This window comes from Neomonachus schauinslandi, chromosome 6 (genome assembly GCF_002201575.2).
Source record: "Neomonachus schauinslandi chromosome 6, ASM220157v2, whole genome shotgun sequence".
In the NCBI taxonomy this organism is placed as follows: domain Eukaryota; kingdom Metazoa; phylum Chordata; class Mammalia; order Carnivora; family Phocidae; genus Neomonachus; species Neomonachus schauinslandi.
The window spans coordinates 49,549,397-49,564,182 of NC_058408.1; the positions used below are offsets into that span (position 1 = coordinate 49,549,397).

A 14,786-nucleotide genomic window follows, 5' to 3' on the forward strand; every position below is an offset into this window, starting at 1 on the left:
TTTATTTATTTATTTATTTATTTATTTATTTATTTATTTATTTATTTTAGAGACCGAGAGAGAGTGCAGGGAGAGAGGGGCAGAGGAAGAGGGAGAGAGTCTCAAGCAGACTCCATGCTCAGCGTGGAGCCCAATGTGGGGCTCGATCTCACAACCCTGAGATCATGACCTGAGCCAAAACCAAGAGTCAGATGCTCAACCGACTGAGCCACCCAGGTACCCAACAGCCATGTTTCTTCTATCAAATTCCACTTGAGCATGAGTTCCTAGAAGATGGAGGCTGACATTCAGGGACGAGCACAGCCTCCTTTCCTCTCCATCTTTACCAGACTCACAGCTTAGAACGTAGGCAGAACCAGCCAAGTGAAGGCTGGCTTACTGTGTTACATACAGCTGACCCTGGTACTAGGAAACCAACCATGTTGAGGGATCATCACACGAGGGTGTTTACAGTTTCCTGTGGATCCAGGAGAACTCAGTCTCCAAAGAGTCTTCCTTCCTGTCCCTCCTCCATCACTAGTCTGTCCCCATGTAAGGCAGAGGCTCTCCTGCACACAAGGACAATGAGAATTCTCCCAGGCACTGGGGCTGATAATGAAGGGCTTGGTGTGGTGCTGGTTCTGGCTACCTCGTTTTTCTCCCACCAGGGCCTCCTGTCTGGCCAGTGAGACTTTTTGCTCACCCTGACTCATCATGACTTCAGAGCTTGTTTGTTCTTTGCAGTGGGAGGGAGAAAGAGGCATATTTCTGGGCTCAGGAAGGAGCCTGGTACAGAGTCAGATTCAGGGAGCATTAAACAGGTGCAGAGGGGAAAGACTCCTCTATCTTCCCCAAACCATGTCCCACGTGTAACAGCCCTGATCTGCCCATACGTACACCTGCAAATCCCACGACTGGCTGGGGAGCCCCAGCCTCCAGGTCTCTTTCACTCTTCCATCTCATCCCATGGTGTGCTGTGGACGCAAAGGGAAGGCAGAGTGATCCAAAGCATATGCCACTCATGTCACTGTATGGAACTGCAAATTTACAAAGCATCCTCTAATAAGCAGAGGTTATTTGCATCACCAAAGGGTTTTTCTGGCTTTATGAAAATATCCCTTGAAACAGAAGACATTTCCAAGTGGATATGTGTTCTTATAAATCAGTAGCTACCTGGTCCTAAAGTCAGGAGCTACAGATTTACTTAACACTGAATTTTTATAAGCCATTGCCAGGCAAAATATAAGATACTGCATTTTGGAATGGCATTAAGTGTCCCTCTAGTAGGGGATTCGATTTACAGAAATTTAATTTACACTGCACCCTTATAGAAATATATCAGCAGTGTAAAGCCAACACATACAGAATTTGCTGCGGGTGAATTGTTTCAGGAAGATTCATCTGTAGCTTCCTCCCACTAAGGGTTACCCAGAGCCCAAGTGCAGATGGAGAATGGTGGAAACAGAGGATTACAGGATCTCTGAGTGAGATGAGCCCTGCTGAGCCCCCCTGAGGCCCTTCTGAGTCCCAAAGACCTGCTGGAATGCCATAAGGACGAGCAGGAGGGGCAGAGAGCACAGGTGGCTACAACTGGAGGCTGGTTAAGAATCCCAGGCTCGGCAAGATGTCCATCGACAGATGAATGGATAAAGAAGATGTGGTAAATATATACAATGGAATATTATGCAGCCATCAAAAGGAATGAGATCTTGCCATTTGCAACGACATGGATGGAACTGGAGGGTATTATGTTGAGCGAAATAAGTCAAACAGAAAAAGACATGTATCATATGATCTCACTGATATGAGGAATTCTTAATCGCAGGAAACAAACTGAGGGTTGCTGGAGTGGGGTTGGGGTGGGAGGGATGGGGTGACTGGGTGATAGACACTGGGGAGGGTATGTGCTCTGGTAAGTGCTGTGAATTGTGCAAGACTGTTGAATCTCAGATCTGTACCTCTGAAACAAATAATGCAATATATGTTAAGAAGAAGAAGAAGGTAGCGGGAGGGGAAGAATGAAGCGGGGGAAATCGGAGGGGTAGACGAACCATGAGAGACGATGGACTCTGAAAAACAAACAGGGTTCTAGAGGGGAGGGGGGTGGGAGGATGGGTTAGCCTGGTGGTGGGTATTGAGGAGGGCACATTCTGCATGGAGCACTGGGTGTTATGCACAAACAATGAATCATGGAACACTACATCTAAAACTAATGATGTAATGTATGGGGATTAACATAAGAATAAAAAAAATATTCAAAAAAAATACAAAAAACCACCTTAAAAAAAAAAAAAAAAAGAATCCCAGGCTCGGGGTGCCTGGGTGGCTCAGTCGTTAACATCTGCCTTCAGCTCAGGTCCTGATCCCAGCATGCTGGGATAGAGCCCCGCATTGGGCTCCCTGCTTGGCAGGAAGCCTGCTTCTCCCTCTCCTACTCCCCCTGCTTGTGTTCCCTCTCTCACTCTGTCTCTGTCAAATAAATAAATAAAATCTTAAAAAAAAAAAATCCCAGGCTCAAATTATGTATTTGATTCAATAAGCATTTAATAGCCAGGTCATCTATTGTATGGGTTGAATGCTGGCTCTTCCTCTTACCAGATGTATATATCCTCTAAAACTCAGTGTCTTCATCTGTCATATATATATACAGAGAGCATCTCCCTGGTGGGTTTCTCATTACAATAACTGTAGTGTGTGTGTGTGTGTGTGTGTGTATACAATATATATATCAATCATTTATATATGATACATATTAGTAAAATGTGGGGCATGTAATGAACACTCGATATAGAGTTATTACTTATTAATGTTACTAATATTTCATAGTAGAGGGAATATTTTGCTTTCTTTCCCAAGTTAAAGAGAAATTTTGGCAATGTATCTGCCCTCTCAGAACAACCTCTTTTCTTTGCCCCCTACTCCCTTGGTCCCATGGGGGAAATTGGGGAGGTTGGTATGAGCCGGCTCTCTTGTGGTCCCTGCTCAATACTGTGTGGTCAAGGCACTGAGATCCCTGCTCACTGAAAGTTTTTCTCTCTCAGACACCCGTGCCCTCCAGGAGACCGTCCCTCTGAGAGTCTCCCCCTCCTCAAAGTTAGCCCTTGCAGAGCTCCACCTGAGGCCACCTGCCTGGCCCAACCCCAGCATCGAGCAGTGTCTTCTCTAGAGGCTTCACTTAGGATTGTGCCAATCAGTCGGGCGCACCCGTGGGCTCCTGTTGTCTCTAAATTGAGTCAGATGGATTGTGGGGACTTTCTTTCTGTGACTCAGGTCCAAACCTTCACCTTTCGCCCAGCTTGATGGCAATAAATGTGTTCTCCTTGCCCCCAGCGCCTTGTGAGTACGCTCACCTGCTTCTGTCTTGGAGGAGGAGATGGATGATCGGTATGGGAACCGAACTCCCCAGGCGGCCCCCGTACCGCTTCACAGACCTCCCTACCTCCAACCACCTGCTCCTGGGAGTCAACCTGGAGGGCAGAGCCCCATGAGGCGTGGACCATGTCCTTTCCCAGTGTGCCCCCAGCACTTGTGGCCAGGCCAGCACACTCACGTGCTCCATAAATATATGCTGAGTGAAGAGATGTCCCGCCACGTGCCACTCACTGTTCTAAGCAACACGGACTGAAATAATTTTCTTGTGGGAGATGTGGGAAGCCCCAAGGTGGGATAAATGTGGCAGAAGCGGAATAAAGAAAAAAAATGAGAATCCCTGACCCAGAAAAAGCTCTTCTCTTGAGGAGAAAAAAGGAAAAGGAAAAGACGACATGACTAGCCAGTGTCCCCGTCTGCCTGCATCCGTGTCATGATGGTTTCTAGATGAAGCCTACCTCCCTCGTCTCTACATGGACACGGCTCTAAGTAACAATTCATTCATGAATAAAATTAGTTATTTCTGGAAGCAAAAATTAATCCTCTTTTTCTCTGCCTGACTGACTCAAGATCTTGCTACTAAATCTCATCTGAAAACAAAACTGATCTTGTTTTCCTCCCCTTGGCCATCCTGGATTTTCCCTCCATTTCTTGCATGTTTATATTTTTACATTTTCTTTTCACAGACCATCTTTGTAATCCTGTTTCAAGCCAGGGTGGACAACCTGGATATCGCCCCCAAAGACATAAGAAAATTTGAGGCAAGAGTCATTTTGTCCTGGGGGATCCTGGGACTGGCATCCTGAGAATTCATTCTGATGTGGCATCCATGGGCCAAAGCTGTCCGTCAGTCATGGAGAAGGTACCAGATGTCTTCTCTCCAGTGTTTGAGATGCTATAGTCCGAGGTGTTTTCAGGTGTGTGGACTGTCACTCAAACAGGACTTCCATCAGCAGAACCCTGTTTTTTCTCTTTTGTAGCTTGCCATAGTGCCTAGAATCATGGCACAGAGGAGACTCTCCATAAATACTTGTAAGAGGACCAAGTGAGCAGATACACAGTATGGTAAGTCTACCCGGTATCTGATTTTTAAGCATAAATGATGCTGGATTTTCAGATGAACCAGTGGCTTTCTTGGGCCTACCAGCACAGCTCACCATTTTCTCACTAGGTGAACACTCACATCCCATTTTTCCCAGGTAGAAACAGAAGGAACTGCCTTTGGCTCTACCTTCTCCAGACACACAATTACTTTTACTTCCTTTTACTCATCTCTAACATAGGAAAATGACACGGCCCTCCAGGTGCGAGTGTTTTGAAATTGTACCCTGGCAGAAATCAGTGTCTAAGGGGCCCTTCCGGCATTTTGGAGGGACAAGGTCTGGCAGAAATGACACAGTGGGACAGAGCAGGTGAAGGAGGGACTCAGTCACATGTTTCCTGACATTTATATTAAATGCAAGGGGCGTGGCTGCTCAGTTTCTAAACCACACCATGTAGTCCCATGTTTTTGATTCTACTGCTCCTGTGGTTACCATCCCATTCCCCAGATCTCCAGCTGGACACTTTCCACTCATCCATCCGAGTTTGGTCTATGCTTTCCCTTTGCTTCCAGCTTTCTTTGACCTTTCTGTGCAGACATCTCCAAATGTACTTATCTGTAAGTTCCATCAGATCAAGAACTGTGTCTTCCTTGTTCATGCGTTATTATCAGAATCTTGTCGAAGCATAAGCACAGAGTTGGCCCTCAGAAATGCTGACTGAATGAATATTCCTCTGCTTATGCTCTTATGTAGCAATTGTTGTTTATGTGCTATTTCTTCTTGCTCCAAGAGAACAGAACACTTTCTCATTCAGTTATTTTTACACGATGAGAAGCTTCATATGGGTCTGTAGCATTGTGTGATGTGTTTCCATGTCAGAGATGGAGATAGATTTGGCATAAGGATGAGGCTAGGCAGGGCCCCATTCAAGGGCCTTCCAGACATTTCTGGAATGAAATTCCTTGGGTGAAGATCTTATGCTGGGTCCCTAGCCTAGATTAGATACTCTGTGTCAGAGGTGCTAAATGTATTTAGCCAGCACCAAACTCATGATCAAAGTAAATTCTCAATGTGTTGTTCCATCCCTCTCCTACCTCCTCACCTGTGGATGGAGAAATAGTGCCTGTGACCAGAATTGCAGGCTCACCATTGCCACCTTGCCTCTGATTTTGCTCTAATTTGTTTTTTTTCTGGTTTGTACACCATTCACTTCCCTCCTTCCATCCCGACGAACTTCCTTGTTGTCAAAATATAGATCCAGTGAGAAGTTCAGAGATCAACCGGTTCACTTGGGTGAGGCCATTTCTCCAGAAGAGCTCACCTTCCTCCTGCCTGTGCCACCCCCCTGAGAACCAGGGCCTCCCGTGTGGCGCCCTGCAGCTGCGTGATAACACAGCCTTTCGCTACCTCGGCCACTGTACTGCCCGCCTAGGAAATCACTGCGATTTACCCGGGCAGACTCAGGTTGCCTTTGGTTGCCGTTTATTTATGTGGATTGTGATCTCTTAATTGGAGATGGTGCCTCTCCCAGGGTTCGCTGTTTATCCAAATCAGTATCTGTTAGTCCGCGAGACGTGGTCTGGATGCTAAATCAGCTCTGGAGCTCTTCCTGTGTGATTGCTTCCACAGCTGCTCTCCATTCCTCACCTCTCCATCTCCCGGGAGGCACCCACAAGCTGGTTCTAGGCCCTCCAGGCTTTTCTGCTTTTAAACTTTTCTCCCAGCTGCTGGATCTATTTTTATGCGTTCATGTGCCTTGGCGCTATTAATTCCTGAATTTCACTTCCCTTGACTACTATTCTATGTCATTGGTAACATCCCCTGTAAATATTCCCACTCCCTCCAATGCATCATGGGGGATGCTGCCTTCTGTCCTTCTCTACCCTGGTCAATCCTGTTCTCCTCTCTACCTCCCAAGCACTTAGTGTCATCAACTATGGTACTTTTCGAGCTTTCTTGTCATACTGTTCATCTGGGGCTCTTGTTAAAATGCAGATTGTGATTCTGGGGGTCTTGAGTGAGACCCTAGGGTCCTGTAATGTGTACAAGCTCTCAAGGCATGCTGACGCTGCTGGTGCACCAGCCACTCGGAGAGGTATGGATCAAGTATTTGGTTGGTCCTGTTTCTCCCTTCCCTCATATGTAAGCTGTTTCCAAATCTCATTTTTCATCCTGATGAATTGCACAAAGATTGTCTTTTCTTAGGGTTATTGCTGAGATGCCTGCTGAAAGGCCCCTTTGCCCTAACTGCCCTCATTCACCACATCATCTGATTCGATCCCTGCTTGCCCTATTGGATGCTTCCAGAGGCACCTGCTAAAACACATTCCTGCCTCAATGTTACCCACCTTTGGGTATCACTCCACTCTCTTGTTTTTCAGTTTTGTCCTCCTTTGGTTCTCAAAATCTGCCCAGAATACAATCAAAACATAATATCCTTTTTTGTCAAGGAAGACACGTATTTAATTTCATTTTTGTTTGTTTTCCTCCCAAAAGGCTTCTAATGTATCACCAGACCCTTCCTTTCTAAAAGAGAAGCAGACAGAAATGGGGGTAAAAATGACAAAGATCAATAATTTGGAATTATACCTAGCTTTGCTTCTCTCCCAACCACCATATTATGCTCATTGTTCTGTATGATTTCTAACTTTTCTCTCTTAATTTTAATTTATTCTTTCTGAGTTTCAAGCGTTTCATCATACTGGCTTGGATTTTTTCCAATCCCATGATTATCTCTCTATTAAAGCTTTAATACAAAAAGAAATAATAAAAAACCAGACTGCTCATTACTTTGATTTGTAGCAAGGAGAGAATGGAACATTACCGCTAGAGTGTTTCGAGAAACCATATTTACATTTGCATCAGCTCAATTTAGGTGCCTGATTAGGTTGCGTGGTATGATGAAGATGCACTTACCAGTCAGAGGGAAGTGGCATGGTCTAGAGTAATGAGCAGGAGACTTGAAGTCAGGAGCCCCGAGTGCTATTTCTGGCTGTGAGTGGCTACCTCTCCGACCTTCAACAAGTCCGTCTCACTGCCTTGGGCCCCAGTAGCCCCCATCTGCCTCATAGCACTGCTGTGACAGGTTGAGCACTTAAGTGTCTGTCCTAGTGGGGGCTATGGAGTCAAGCAAGGGAGGGGGCAGTGAGGTCACAAATGGAAGTGGAGACAAGATCTCTGCGCTTAAAGCTCTTACGACCAGCCTGTTAAGAGACAGAGTCTGAGAAGTGGGCTGATTGCTCAAATCTTGGTCTAACAGGACTTGAGGACATGGTGAGAGGTTGGCTAATGGAATTTAAAAGCTTGCCCCAAAGTTGGGTGAGATAGCCAAGCCCATCCTGTTATTTAGGAAGGCTTAACAAAAGTGCATATTGTCTTTCTTCTCATAACAGTGCCATCCTGAGATTATTCATTTCATCCCCCAGGATAGGGAGCCAGCAGTGACTGGCCTCTGGAGGGTGTCCTAAGGAAGGCCTGCTCAGCAATCCCTGACTTTAGGAGAAAGATTTTTACCCATGGTGACCAGTAAATGTGTGTCCAGAGAGATTTCATTCATCCTTTGGTTGGTTTCCTCTCCCAAAGAGAAATAGATTGAGGGGTAAAGGTTAATATGCTTTGAAAAGGAAAGCAAGAGAATGACTTTTTTTTCTCCTTGCCATATAGTTTGTTGGTGTGAAGCCCTCAGCAGACATTATTACAATGATAGCTCCATGGTTCTCATCTCAATACCATTCTTTCATCGGCTATTATTTGTTGAGGACAATCCAGTAATAGGTAATATTTATTAAACACTGTTCTAGGTGCTTAACATCAATTAACTAATTTAATTTTCACATCAATCCACTAGGTAGGCAACTATTATTGTCCTGATTTTATAAATAAGGACATTGGGGGACAAAGCAATTAAGTAATTTGCCCAACAATATACAGCTAGTAAGCTGCAGGTCCAGGATTCGAACCCAGGTCATCTGGCTCCCGAACTTTCACTCTGAAGCACCTGTGCCTACAGGAATACAAACTTGAAGTGGACAGGGCAACAATCTCCAGGGGCCCACAGTTACAGGCCAAAGCTATTCTGCAACAACCAGTCCTCTTCCCAAAGTTAAGCACACACTCTGATATCCAAGTAAGAATAGGTGGGATTCAGAGCTTAACATTAGAACCTTGCCATATGCTGGTTATGATCTATTCACACACAAAAAGAGGAGAGCCTCCCTCCTGCTGTGTGAGAGGGCAAATGTGCTTCTGCCCCATGGGAAAGTCTTATTCTTCCCCCACTCTTCATCTCCTTTCTTCTATGGAAGGCACAGGTGGACACCATCTGAATTCTACGTACAGAAAGCTTTCTTAAAGAAACGAGTAAAAGACTAATGCTGTTCGAAACCCGGGACTGATGTTCTCTGTACACCTTTTCTCCCTGTGCCCTTCTAGACAAAATGCCCTTCTGGTCACTGGGGATGACTCTCAGTGTATATTCTACCAGTTTTCTGTGACACTTTCGTCAGAGTCAGCAAGGTCTTGCATTTGCCAGAGAGAACTGCCACTAGAGTCAAAAGCAGAAGGGATAAAAATGAATTCCCACAGGAATAACATAGAGCCCTACAACAGTATCCATGGGTCCACCATTTTGCTTAATAACTAAAGGCAAAACTCCCATAATGCTCCTGGAGCAGCCGTGTATGACCACTCTCTCTTCGCCCCACCAAAGGGTCACACATCAGAATGCTGCATTCCTGTCAGAATGACTGGTTACTGTTTCCCCAAGTACAGGTTCATGTGCAATAACTGACCCCAGAGAAACAGAATGGCACAGTGTAAGCGCTTGTCACAGTAAATGATCAGGAAACCATTACCAACTGATGGAATGGTTGATGGTGCAGAAGTGATTACAGACACTCCCCATGGACTGGCTCTGAGCTGCCGCCCAGGCATCCAGTGGCTGCCAGGCTTGGGGCTGGGGCTCCATGAGAAGAAAAATCTATTGAGGGAGAAGAAACGTGATGGTTTATTCCCTCTAGTTTCTATAGCCCTTTGAAGTGAATGGTGGTGTTGGGATCCTCGGCCTAACATTTCAGTTCCAATATACTTAAAATATATACATATCTATTTGGTGATAACAGGGCTTCTAAAAGATTGGGATGAACTGAAAAGTCTAAGGTAAATTAAATCTTGTTTTCCTGGACTGGAGGGATTTGCTGCTTAAATAATTCTAGGGTAGATTTTCTCTCTTCCTCTCTCTCTCTATCTCTCTGGATGAAAAAAGAAGTTCTTTAATAAAAGAGAAGCATCATTCTGAATGACCTTATAGGAAATTTGTGGGGGGCATATGTACAGTTTCTTATATATTTACTGAAAGTCAAGTTAACCTCTTCTGCTCATTTAGCTTCACTTGAGCAGGTGTTAACTCTGCCTCTCCTGGCCTGATTTGGCTGCATCCTACCTCAGTGGCCCTAGCAAATTTCTCCTGTATTCTTTGGAGGATGGCAAGGATCGGAGCCCCTGAAGCAGAGCGTGAACTGCAATCTCTTCCAAGACCAGACCGGATGCAAGCACAGTAGAAGAGAAATGGTCTGAAAGGAGAGCAGGACTTTATCCCTATATACCTCTGCACCCATGAAGTGCCAGCCCCTCAGACACATGATCTTGTTGCTCTATCTGCATCCATGTGTGCGAATCACATACCAGGAGAACTGCCCCTGTAAATGGCTGCCCCAATGGTAAACTGGGGAGTCTTCCAGTGATGAATACCCTAAAAACCTTATTTCTCAGACCCTATACTAGCCCAAACAGACTGCATGGTTATTGCAGAAGTTTAAAAAAAAACTCTCAGAAACAACAAAAAAAAAATGTTTCTAGAACCCAGACTCTGGAGTCTGACGACTTGGAAGCTAATCCTGGCTCCACTCTTTATTAGCTGTATGCTCTTCGGCGAGTTCCTTAACTTCTCTGGACCTCATTGAACTCATTTGTAAAAAGTGGATAATAATTGTTCTTCCAATATAGGGTTCTTATAAGGATTAAATGAGCTGATGTGCTTAAGACATGTAAAGTGCTAGATTGAGCAAGAGGGCCCCAAATTTCAGTATGTTCATAGGATTAAAAGTGCATGTGCCAAAAGGTTAATAATAGCAACCTCTAGTTGCTAAAGGAACAAGTGATTTTTCTGGTTTTATTTTTTTTTGTGCTTTTTCATATTTTCTCTCTTTTTGTTGCTTTTAGAAACTCATTTGTAATTGGAAAATAAATGTCTTTGATAAAAGGAAAAAACTTCAGCAAAGCTCCCAGGGTTGTCTGAAGACCACAGGCAAGGTGAAGAGGACAAAAGAGCCATGACAACAGGGTGAGTGGGCAGAGGGATGAAGGGGAAGTTTTTATTCAGAGATGCACTCCCAGGAGCCCTGAGGCTCTCTGGGTCACGGAGGTGAGGATTTCGAGAAACTTTCTCCTTTTGAAGTGCTAGTCCAGCAGCTGGGAATATATACCTGGCTTATCCCTCATCAGATGGACCTGGCCAGTCTCATGTCTGACTTTCAGCTCTGATGCTCCCAAGGATAGGTCTAAAGGGCCAAGAAGATCCAGCCCTTTTCCACAGGCAAGGCCAGCTGAGGCTGTGGTGGGGCCGAGGGTCAAGGCAGGCTTGGCACCCTGACCCTGCAGGTCTCTCCAGACCTCCCAGAGAGGAGCTGGAGCTGCCCCTCCTTCATTTGCCTGGCTAGGTAATTACAACTCATAAAAGTATCTAACCCATTAGTTAAAGCCCGGCCCCAGCCTTTGACTCTGACCTCCTGCGGCAGCACGGGCCACACGCTGACTCCATGCCGCCTGATTTGTCCTCAATTTATAAGCAGCACAACCTATAAATAGAAACCCTTTTGCTATGTTCCCCCAGGAGGCATCAGCAGGTTTTCCAGCTTGTATGTGTTTTCTTCTTTCTTTTTTTATCTTTTTTTAAAAACCAACATGGTAGGCTTGTTTTCCTGGCCGGCCGCTCCCCCACCCGCCCTTCTAGTTCAGTCTGGGGGGCACGGGAGTGGGCTCAGCCGGCGGAGCCCCGCGCAGCGGCCCGGGCTGGCCGGGGTTCTCAGGGGCGCCCCTGCCGCAAGCCGGGGGGGTCCCCCCGCCCCCCCCCCCCACTCACCTGTAGATCCTGTACCTGGTGGTGAAACCCTGCCGGTAGCGCTCCATGAAGTCAGCGTACTCCTGAGCGCGGTGGAACGGGCCGCGGTCGCTGAGGAGCCAGTCCAGGGGCGGCTGGCCGGCGGAGGAGGCATGCTGGTCCGGGAGCGCCGCGGGGGCCGTGGCTGAGACCGCCAGCACCCAGCCCGGGAGGCCCAGCGCCAGCAGGGTTGCCCATGGGGCCGCCGCCGGCCCGAGCCCTCTAAACCGAGTGCCGCACTGCCGCCTCATGCTTCTCCCGGCCGGTTGGTTTCTTCATTCTCTCGCCACGCTCTCCGCCTCTGTGCCGCTCCTCCAGGGCTCCCGGAACTAGAAAAGTCCAACACCGAGATGTCAGCGGAGCACCCTGGTCTCGCTGGGCCCAGTGGCCCGTGCGCATCGGACCGCGTCCGGCAGGGCCCGTTCTAGAAAGCCCTTACGCTAGCAACACCTCTGCAGTCTACGCACCGAGCAGAGCGCTTGATGGAGACCTGCTTTAAGTCTTAAAGCAATCCTCGAGGGAACGCCACCGTCACCATTTTGCAGGCGTGAATATGGGGTTGAGGAAGAGGACGAATGTGGCTGAAGTTCATGCAGCTTTTAAGTGAAGAAACCAGAATTTTGAACTCTGGTCATCTGACCAACCTTTACAGTAAACTGCTTCTGTGTTTACTATGTTGACTCAACACCATCTGCTGCTTCTGTCTTCCTCTCTCAAAATGTTCACTATGTGTCAGTAATAGCCCCGCAGAGCGCCTGCTGCCTCTAGAAGCTGAGGGAAGGTGAACAGCCGCCCCACTTCTCAGGTGGCAAATTGTGGGGCAGAGAAAGTAGTGAGGTCCCAGGGCTGCCATGATGCTGGGTGAACTCGAGCACATACATCCCTTCCCTCCTCTGGGCTTAGTTTTGTCTTATAAAGAACAAAGAAGCTTGACTACATAAAATCTAAGAATCCTTCCAGCTTCCAATATCTGATCCTTTCTCTTCCAGAAGGCCATGCAGGAATGGAGTTAGAACGGGAAATCAGATTGCCCATCACCATCAGCAGAGAGCAGATCCATGTATACGCGACACCTGTCCTTCTGTCTCTCCGCACAGCATGAAAGCTCCCTGAAGGCAGGGCTGGGTACCCTTCTTCTATCCTAGCTCCCGAGAGCAGACAGCAAGGCTTTAGAGACCCTTCTTGAAGGAGTGAATGAGTATGTACCCTGTCTTCTCTGAGTAGAAGGGGAGGTGCCAAGAAAGATTCTGGCCTTCAAAACTCTTGGCTGCCTTGGGACTCCTCACAAGCCTTTGATTTCCAGTGCCTGCACTTTGCCTAAGAATAACTAGACCATCTTTATAAACCCCTGGGCAGATGCAGACTGTGGGGGTCCTTACAATTGCATTCATTCCTTTGATCTTTAACAGCACATGCTGTCAGAGTCTCGCCTCTCCCCCCTCGCCAACACCACTTCAGTGCTAGAATGTGCTGGAATGACTTCCAACCCCAGTGCCTGTAATTTGTGGCTTTGGGAACTTTCTCTGGCTGCCAAAACCAAAGATAGGCTCCCTGAGGATGAAGCAGGGGGTGTTAATTCTCTGGCACTTTCCAGGGTCCTGTAAGGGCAGGCCAAGTGGGCTTCAGTATTTCATTCACGCCCCCTCCCAGAGTCCACCGTGTTCTCTGTAACGGCTCCATCAACAAACTTCCCTTGGACCAGTATGAGTCCTGAAGAAGCTACTCAGAGGCAGGGCCAAGAATTAATGCTGGATACTCCCAGCCTAGAGGCTGGCCGGAGTCTGAGAGACCCAAGCCTCAGCATTTGTGCTTTCAAAAGAGTTGTGGTCCCTGCTCATAAAGATGAAGGGACAGAAGCATGAGCATCTGCACATCCCTCCAGCTAGGAGGGACTGCCCACCTACTATGTGCTGGGTGATTCTTAGAAGCTGCCCCAGTTAATTCGCACAGTAAATTTGTGATATAGCATTACTGTTATCGGTTTATTTCTCACTGGGACTCAGCGGAGTTGAGCTAGGAAGATGCAGAGGTAGAATGTGAACCTAGATCTACCTGGCTCCATATCTAGACCTTACCAAAGAAGGCTAAGCTACCTAGGGAGCTGGAGAAGCAGCAAGACAGACCCTTGTTTCATGAGCTGGTCGAGAGAGAAGCCCAAAAGAAGAATAATCAGGTCACACCTTCCCTACTGGGTCTTAGAACGTATTATAAAATTCTAATCATTAAAATAGGTGCTACTGGCACACAAATTGGATGGGCAGATCAATGATGTAGAACAGATAGAGTTCTGTTAACAAAATAGAGTTAACAAAATAAACAAAAATAGAGTTTATTATAAACAAGAACTTAGAATATACACACATATATAAAAACATTCCAGACTAATTGGGTAGGGGATAGAATATTTTAAACATCATATTGGGAAATTAGTTCCAGATGGATTAAGAAGTTAAATATAAAAAATAAAATCATAGAAGGAAGAAAAACCCCAAGTGTTTTATAACAAGCAATGTATTACTTTTAAACTGGGGAAAAGTGATATAAACTAAAAGGAGTAGCCTTGCACATGGGGGGCAGGAATTTTTTTTACAGAATGTAATCTGATGAGGATGCCCAAAATATTTCTCATTTAATCATTCACACATTCATCTCTTGAGAAACATAAATTGGGAACTCCAAAATGCCAGACACTGCTAAGCGTTGATAATACAAATGCAAGGGTTCATTGCATTATCTGAAACTCTGTTGGTGATTCATTCCTCTTATAGAATATTGTTCAGTTTTTAAAAGCATACTGATGGTGGGGGAGGGAGAAGTCTCATCTTGGAGACTGGGGCTACTTGACGCCACAGGCCAAGGCAGCAAACACAGCAAAGTGGAAACGCACTGACGAGGGGAGAACACTGTGGAAGGCAGGATTTGAAAACAGCCCCCAAGATTCCCATGTCCTTCTGTGCATACCCTGCATAATCTCCTCCCTTTGAGTGTGGGCAGGACCTGTGAATATGGTGGGATACTACTCCCATGATCAGGTTACTAATCAGTTAACTTTGAGTTGTTTAAAAAGGAAAGTATCCTTGGTGGGCCTGACCAAATCAGGAGAATGAGACACCCCCCCCCCGCCCCCCTTTAAAAGAAAGTGAAGTGTCAGAGGGACAAGTTCCTGCTGACCTGGAAGAAGGCAAACAGTCATGCTGTGAACAGCCTTCCAGGGTCATGCAGCAAAGGATTGAGGGTAG

The 14,786-nt window shown here is 46.4% G+C and overlaps 1 protein-coding gene across 1 annotated transcript in view; it reads right to left on the reverse strand.

Annotated features, from left to right (window-relative positions):
• The window catches only part of BRINP2 (BMP/retinoic acid inducible neural specific 2), a 50,392-nt gene extending 38,594 nt beyond the window's left edge, over positions 1–11,798 (reverse strand). Inside the window, exon 1 of the mRNA XM_021682606.1 lies at positions 11,530–11,798. Coding sequence (XP_021538281.1) covers positions 11,530–11,798 — 269 coding nt within the window. The remainder of the gene's footprint in view (positions 1–11,529) is intronic.
• Positions 11,799–14,786: the final 2,988 nt, after the last annotated feature.